Source organism: Symphodus melops (assembly GCF_947650265.1).
Source record: "Symphodus melops genome assembly, chromosome: 10".
Taxonomy (NCBI): domain Eukaryota; kingdom Metazoa; phylum Chordata; class Actinopteri; order Labriformes; family Labridae; genus Symphodus; species Symphodus melops.
In genome coordinates this window covers 16,277,837-16,286,381 of record NC_136700.1, presented here as the reverse complement: position 1 = coordinate 16,286,381, position 8,545 = coordinate 16,277,837, and the positions used below count along the sequence as shown (strand labels likewise).

General features: G+C 42.0%; 1 protein-coding gene across 2 annotated transcripts; it reads right to left on the bottom strand.

Annotated features, from left to right (window-relative positions):
- Window positions 1–2,064: 2,064 nt before the first annotated feature.
- Window positions 2,065–7,594, bottom strand: LOC306830729 (uncharacterized protein). Of its 2 annotated transcripts, none has more exons than XM_079354367.1 (7): window positions 7,368–7,594; window positions 6,254–6,383; window positions 4,463–4,556; window positions 3,175–3,302; window positions 2,930–3,072; window positions 2,572–2,769; window positions 2,065–2,446 (listed from the first exon to the last, which is right to left on the bottom strand). In XM_079354367.1, the coding sequence occupies exons 1-7, from the start codon at window positions 7,376–7,378 to the stop codon at window positions 2,329–2,331; spliced, it is 822 nt and encodes a 273-aa protein (XP_079210493.1). In that variant the 5' UTR covers window positions 7,379–7,594; the 3' UTR covers window positions 2,065–2,328. The 2 variants fall into 2 exon arrangements, with proteins under 2 accessions (XP_079210493.1, XP_079210494.1); XM_079354368.1 differs by having other exon boundaries at window positions 4,496–4,556.
- Between the last annotated feature and the right edge of the window lie 951 nt (window positions 7,595–8,545).

Below are 8,545 nucleotides of genomic sequence, written 5' to 3'. Positions count from 1 at the left end.
TTTTGACTTGAATATGTGTTGAATATTACTGAAAGGAGACCCTCCACAGAACAGTTGACTCCTTCTCTTTTCCAGACAGCACCTGCAGAGGAAGTTGTTGGGCTTCTCTTGCTTCTGTCCTGTTGCCTGACATAGATGATAAAATGGATGGATGGACTTGTAGTTAGCTTATTTGAGCTGTGTGCACTTATTCTTCATGTCTATTTCCATCAGTGGCAAGACGATCATGAATGTTTCAGGCGAGGGGGGAATAATCTGCTATTTCTGTAAACAAACCCCTTCACTTGTTAGTAGATCCAGTGTTCACTTCAAGCTCAGGCTGCTGAGTAGAAATCCGGTCAGCTCTGTTCCTTCCTTCTTCTGCTTCAGACTAGAGGTGAGATGATCGTGTGGTGTGTCTGCTCACATGGGACGTGAACTCACAAATCAGGCAGAAGTGAAACATCAAACGAGAGGAGGTTGAGGCAGGCGATTAACAGGATACGTCCCAAGCACAGCGTCTCAATCAAACCGTCCCTCCACACCTCTCAGTCTCTATTCCTGCCTTCCCTCTCACTTCCTGTCACCACTTCCTCTCTCTGCCTCTAACCGTGCCTTCCTCCCCACTCCTTACTCTTTCTTCCTGTCATCATTCGTCTATGCTGCTGTGAGTTTGTTGATCTCCCCAGAGGGATTGTGGGATGCTGGATGAGTACACGAGCAACAGGTGTCTCATTACTGTGCTAATAGCAGGCCACAGGGAGACACACACACACACACGCACACACACGCACAGTGACGAGCAATGGTAGGGATGAAAACTCCTCCTCATTTCTCATATTCTTGTGCTCAATCCACAGTCATTTCATGGCTGATTTACCAGGCGTGAATAATTCCAACATGTGATGCCTGAAGCTGCAGGCTATCTTAAGATGCATGCCCACACAACTGCCACCAAATCTTCCGTTTAACACAAGTGCAAGATTTACTTGAAAGGAGGAGCTCCAAGCCATGACAAAGTGTATATTTTACACCCACATTTGTTTGGAGGAAAATCGACTCAAAATAATCTGCTATTTGGTTACAAGGATTTTTTTTGGGGGGGGGGTGAATAAAAACTAGCGTTAAAAAATAAGCCACAACAATTATCGACGGTTTATGGCAAACATTACTTGCTTCTGGTCTTGACCTGAATGTGGTTTTGCAGCACACAAGAATGAATCCCGCAAGCTCATTATATGGTCTCTGTGCAGCAGCTCTCCTTCGTCAGCTACAGTTCGATCTCTATCGCAACACACACACATAAAATATGCAATTGCACAAACAATGTAGCACACTTAAACAAACCCCAATGAGGCATGTAACAAGGAGTTTGTGCCTGGCAGTATGCTTGTTAGAGAGATATCAGCTGCCTAGATCGTTAAGTCTCAGGGTAACTTTGAGCGAAGAGAAGGCGAGCGCTGTTTGTGTGTGTGTGTGTGTGTGTGTGTGTGTGTGTGTGTGTGTGTGTGTGCACCAGTTCATACTTGAGACGTGTGTTCTGCACTATCAGATAACAAAGTGTGTTTATGTTTCAGGTGGAAGGCTGTAAATGAAACCACCATTAAAGAATATGCTGCTGCTGCTGCATTGTATGAATAAATCACCTCAAGCTCAGACAGGAAGGTGGTGTGTGTGTGTGTGTTAGTGTGTGTGTGTTAATGTTGGTTTTATTCTTTTTTTCCAGAACACTTTGCAGAAGCACGAGTACAATTATTTATTGAGAGAATAAAATCCCGCACGTGTGACAAGGATGGCTCTTTCGGGTGAAGTTTCTGTGTTCATGTCTATCGAAGTTTGTGACCTGCTGCACGACGCTCACGGGTCGTTACCCAGTCATCAGAGGACAGGAGCAGCCATTATCACAGGGAGTCAGGACACTAAATGTTTGATAAGCCTCAAAGTGGAAGTCTTGTTACTCTCCTCAGATAAAATGGATCTACAATAAAGACACAGTCACTGATGAAAGACTTTTCAAAAGTTGCACAGCTTGTGTGGGACCATGAAAACACACTGATGTAAGAAATAAACAGATGGATACTGAAATAGTATTTTCCATTTATTATCCAAATTTGGGTAAAAAAAAATGCAAGTACAAAGAAATAATAATATAGCCAATAATAAAAAAAAACCATTTTGCATCACTGCAACGTCTTATTTGACAGCACTGACAGTGTGGCCTAAAAAGTGTTTTTCTCTGTGATGCAATTTGTAGTGTTCCTCTGCACAGCTCGGTGACAGTTTTTGTGGGATGAAGGGATATTTTTTTCCAAGGCCCTCTCATCATAACCACAACTATCTAGAGGGATGTCATAAAAGATTGCACATCCTGGTGGTTTCTGGGAAATGTAGTCTGGGAGGAGGAGAATCATCTGGCAGCTTGGGGAGTCCATCTAGGACCTCCAACTTTGGCAAACACAGGAAAACTCTGCACAGAGAGAAACGAATACTGGTTCAATCAACGTATATAAACTGTTTTTTTCTTCATGTACCCACTCTCTTCTTGCTCTGATGCACTCTGCTTCACGATCCCCCCCCCCCACCCGTCCTCACCGTGAACGGTAGTCCTGAGTAAAGGTCACTGGGTTGCGGCTGAGGCTGAGGGAGCGGATCGGGGTGTTTTCCAGAGACCCAAGTCCCCGAAGGGAGCTGATGGCATTCTCAGAGAGACATAGGTGCTCCACAGCTGGAAGCCTTGGCAGCTGACGCAGACATACCAGGTGGTTACGCTGCAGGTTAAGTATTCTGCACCTGCTCAGTGGAAACATGAATATAGCTTAGCTTTCTTTGACTTTACTCTACAATGCTTAACAGGGATAAAATGACTCGTTGAACACAGGTAACGGATGTTATTTGTGCTGGTTGTTTAACAGTGAAGACAGTGGTGCCGCCTGGTCAGTGTGCTTCACACCTTGGCAGACGTACAGAACTCAGGTTAGTGAGGGAGTTGTCTATCAGTTGAAGTTTCTCCACACGGATCAACCGGCGGAGGATCCGGAGGAAGTTCTCCTGCTGGAAGGGGTCACCCAAGTTCTGGTAGGACAAATTTAACTCCTGGGAGGAGACGGGTTGTGATAACTGTCAGTCTTCATTTCTCTCTCTCTCTCTCTCTCCATACAGTTATGAACAGTCTCATTTCGTTTGTTACAGACTCACCACACAGTTTTCCCAATTCTCCTGAAGCCTCTCCTCCCACCTCTGTCCCTCCTCCGCTCTTATTTTCCTCCCACGCTCCAAACAGAGGTCACCCCCCTCTCTTTCAAACAGCTCCTCCTCAGTTGGCCCTTTTTTGATGACAAATACAGAATAAAAAGTTGATCATTACATTGACATGAAATTAAAGCAAATATAAGGGATACCACAAAGTGGAATATTTCTGTTTAAGTTCATTTAAACTAAGGTGGGGGGGTATTTTAGATCCTGACCGATAATATCGACCGATACGAGTGCTAGATGGAATCATCAGTCACGCAGTATTTCATTCTAGTTTCATTGGATTACACTAGCAGTTCCCACGAGAAGTTCCCAGTTACTTTCCAGTTGAACGACCATCTTGTCTTCCTTATGCTGTGCATCTTTTCCAAAAGCGTTTGATAATGGCAATTAATGCAATAAATGTGTATTTCTAAGTCTATCGATCTCTAAAGTTCAAGCATAGATCAAAGCATGATATATCGGCAGATTTATCAGTATCAGATGTTGGTATTTGCACAACGTTATTAATCCGTCTTGGGGCGTTTAAGAACAGCTTGAGCACAGAAAAACAGGAATAAACATCATCTCTAGGACCCCCTCTGTGCATCCCATCTCTCCCGGTTAAATTTCGCATGCTGCTTCCTCACCTTTACGCCCCGCTGTACCTCTCTGAACTCACCCACCCACACTCTCAGCTCTTCCTCTTCCCTTCAATCACCTTCACGCCTGTCCACCTTCGGGTCCAGAGCCTTCAGTCGATCTGCCCCCCCCCACCTCTGGAACTCCCACCCACCTCACATCGACTTCTTAAACTGCCATATTCAGTCTGATCACTCTCTTCCCTAGTCTCATAAATCCACTACATCCTGTCATTTTATCGATGTGATTGTTACTTTGCTGTTTTTATATTTGCTTTGGAAGAGGACCTTGAGAGTTTTGAATAAATTTAAATTAAATAAAATGCGTTATTGTTATAAAGACGTAGTAAAGGTTTATTAACAAATACTTCAACAGAGCTCAAATAAAGAAAAGGAGATACCAACGTGATGAAGACCAGACTGGATAAACTAATAACGACATGATCATCAGTCAAAGGAATAAAAAAGATCCGTGGGCCTAAGAGGAGCGGTGAGAAAAAAAATCAGCATTCCCTTCTAATCTCAAACAGGAAGTCTCACAGCTGCAAACACAGAGCAGAGGAGGAGTTCTACTGTGGCTGCAGTGTTTCGTTTCCCACAGTGATCCAGACCTTCTCTGACCCTGGGGCAGGTCAGCTGGTCACCTGTGACATCACACTGCTCCAGGCGATGCCACGACACAAACCGGAAACGACTGGATGGAAGCTGACGTCAAAAGAGAAAGAGGACAATTCATGTGAAGGAATAGATTTAATCCACACTCAGGTTCAAAGTGAAAATACACACACACACACACACACACACACACACTGAAGGCTACGTCCAATGCTAACGGGCGATCTATGCCTCTAAACTACATGAGGAAGGTTTGACTTTCACAATGGCAGCTGTCACGCTTGCCTGCTTGCTTGCTTAATGGACTTGAGCTCTTCAGTGGTCAAATGTGTCGATTCGTTGATGTGCGGATGTCGTTTTATTTTTTGGTAAACTTGTTTATCTAAAAAAAAAAAAAAAAGGTAGAGAAGAATGATTGGAGTTTAAAAATAAAAATCCATGTTTTTTTCTGAATATTTATTTAGTGTATGACCAGGGCTCTCAGTGTTAGAAAGGGATTTATTCCATTTTAGATAAAATAATCCAACTTCCCTTATTTGAAAGTCAAATTCATTGATTCATGAAATTCCCCAGAGACAAATGACTCGGCATAACGGCCAAAAGGAGAGGTGTAAAAGGAAGGGCTTAGGAGAAAAGGAGACGCACATAAACTTAATGTAGTGTAGCTTCCCATTAGTGAAATATAAACGCTGCTTCCTCAATTTGAAGTTAGCATGTAGCCAAAACCAACGGGCAATTTTTAGGACCATTAACCGACATGCTCCCTGTGTTAACAAGGTAAACGCATTCAGGTATTACTCAGCCTCCTACTGTATTTCATCTCTTATATTTCTCTCCTTTATTTAAAAGAATCTTAAAATATTATCATTAAGACAGAACTACAGACATACAGGTGATCGATCTGCTTGTAAACCAAACGTCTGAATCTAGTCATGCTAAAACATTGAAATACTTTATTTTTCCGTTTGTGTGAGCTCCTTTGTATTCTTGCCGATGGATAGCGTAGGGACTTCATAGCTTATTAATGTAACACACAATGAAACATAGCAATTGTGTGTTAGCTGTCTTTTGTTGTGTTGACCCTGTTTGGGTTTTTGTCCCAGTCTAAATGTTGCTTGACTCTTTCACCCCCTCTTACACTCTTCATGTCATTCAGCCTTACTTTGTGTGCGTAACTTTACACCTCCCTGTGTTACTCTAGACACACTGTCAGAGTGACCCCTCTCAACCTGACCACTGACTGGACACTCATAGAACGGCCCTGGTCCTGTTATTGAGTTTGATGTAATACCTGAAGACAACATGCAAAGTAAAACAGAACTATCTTTTTTTAAGTTCTTTATGAATGTTGGATGGCTTCAGACCTCACAAAGTCATGAATGTGTAATGTATTTTACCACATACTCTGCTAGGAACATAGAGAGAATACCTTTTTTTTTTCAAATATTAAAGTGGGTAAAAAAACGTTCTTTTTCACTTTCAGTGGTCTGAGCATGAGAAGAGAGAGCGAGAGAGAGAGAGAGAGAGAGAGAGAGAGAGAGAGAGAGAGAGAGAGAGAGAGAGAGAGAGAGAGAGAGAGAGGAGCAGAAGAAAGGCTGGAATAAAAGGATAAGAAGGGTTAGGGAAAGAGGAAAGACAGATAAGATATATGCTGAAGGAGAAAAGGCAAAAGACCTGAACGAAGAAGAAGAAGAAGAAGAAGAAGAAGAAGAAATGCCTGGAAGACATCATCATGTACGAGTTCTTGTTATGTGTGTGATGTGCGTGTCCATGTTTGCTCCACTCACAGGTGTAGATACAAGTCCAGAATCAGGACTGTGGTCCACAGAGAAAGGAGTGCGTGTAACCCTGAGGTCAGAGCACTGTGAGGAGTGGGATTTGGGAAAACTGCCACTGAGAGTGTTCACACCTGAGGAACTGAGAAAGATAGGAAAAGCAGAAAGAGGTGGGACAGAAGAGGGAATTAAAGGTGGGAAGAGTAAAAAAAAAACAACAACACATTTTCACATGTTTTGTTGCTGACCCAGAAAGGAAGCTGCCTGTTTCGTAATGTAAACCCTGCTGAGTGCTGAAACCCTGACCACCGGCAGAGTGGTGTGAGTTACGGTGAACTGGGCCTGACAATGCACTTCAGCACTCGTTGCTAAGGCAGCAGCGGACACCTGAGCAATGTGCTGTTTTCAGTAGCCTATGTTAATTACAGCCTAATAGATAATTCTACATTAAGTAGGTCTACCACATTTTTCAATCATTATACCTTCAACAAAAAGTAAGATTAGGCACTATTAGCTCTGCTAGGCCAGTGGTTCTGAAAGTGGGTCCCAGGACCCCCAGGGGGTGCGGACCATAGCTTGGGGGTCAGTGGAATAATTTACAAAAAATTGTGTCTTGCACCACAAACGGGGACTTGCACTAGTAAAATCAGCTGCTTTGTCCAATACTCCCGCCCACTTTAGTTTTGCGCCAAGATATCAACTCTGATAGGATCTTGACATGACTGTCACTTTAGTCAAAACCATTAAAAAAAATAAAATAAAACAAAAAACACCTTGGAGGTAACATTTTCACAAAGTTTATAAAATAAATTATTTGAATTATGAAATATAAATGTAGCCTAATTCTACTGTGGGAAAGTATTCCATAGTACATGGATACATTGTATTAATATGTGTTTATCAACATAAGGGGGTCCTGTCTAATTTGAAAGGTGTCCATGTTTTAAAAAAGTTTGACAAGCCCTGATCAAACTAGGTATATACAGTAGGTATACAGTATATACCCATTTTGAGGGAGGGTAGCCTATAGCTTTAAAATAAATAAATAAATAAAGCTGTCCTCTCCTGATAATTGGCAAACAGCACATTGTGACAGAACACAATATGGCTGCTGTTTTTTTCTTACCTTTCTGACATGTCCCAGTTGTCTTGTGATAAATTCTTCTGGCCTTCGTTAACACTTGGTAAACGGCCCGGTCAAGCCCCGACACGCTGTAGCTGTTGCCCATGGAGCCCGATTGATTTTCACGGGGAAAGAAAATAAGCGTGCTGTCGCTCTTTCTCAGCAGTCTGACACCGGACGGTGTGTGGGCCCTACACTGCAGGTAGAGACCGTCCGCGCGCTGAACTGCTGGTTGCCTAGCAACAGTGATCAGGTGTGTCACACAGGAGAGGTAGAAATTGTACTGTTGCACGTCTACCTAATATTTATGACTTACAGGGCCTACAACAATAGACAACAATAGACCGGTTGAGAACAGATCAGCTGTTTTTTTAATTTTATTTTTTTATAAATTTGTGACAGCCCAATTAAAAAACCCATCATGGTTATTATTATTATAAGCCTAGCAGAAGCAGTATTATTATTGTTGTCATTCCTTTTTGTTTGTGCTAATGTTGTTGTTGTTTATGAGTATTAGAACAGACAGGGTTTTTTGAGTATTATATTTGTAAATTATTAATATTTGAATGCTTCAGCCAGTACATTTTAGAGTTACACTAAATGTATACAGTTATATTCCTGTAACTTCAGAATCAGAATCGTTTTTTATTGCCAAGTACATTTACATTTACAAGGAATTTGTCTTGGTGTATTGGTGCAAAAAACAGTGCACACGGGAAATAAGGCTAAAATAACAAGGAGCCTATAAATAAAATGAAATATAAGAAGCAAGTGTCAAATAAAAAAAACACACAAATTAGAAAAGGTGCATGAAAAAAAAAATAATTAAAGTCCAGTTAGTGTTAATGTAACACATAAAGAAACAGTTACAGCCTTCTTTTAGGTCTTGAGATATCTGATATACCCCAACAGTGATCACGGCCCCTTGTTATTTTACTGTCCACCTCTGGATAGTTTCCTAGATGCTTAAGCATTACTTGTCACACAGAGAGATTGATCGACAGCTTCTCTGGTGTTTCAGTCTCTCTGAATGTTGTCACTGGCAGGAGGCAGGATAGGGTTTTAGATTTTCAGAGCACACAATGAAGACAGAAGGCTCAGCTATCACACCAGCTGGTGAAAGTAATTTAGATTATAACTTCTTACACCCATGGGCTGTCATTCTTCAACAACGCAGCTTG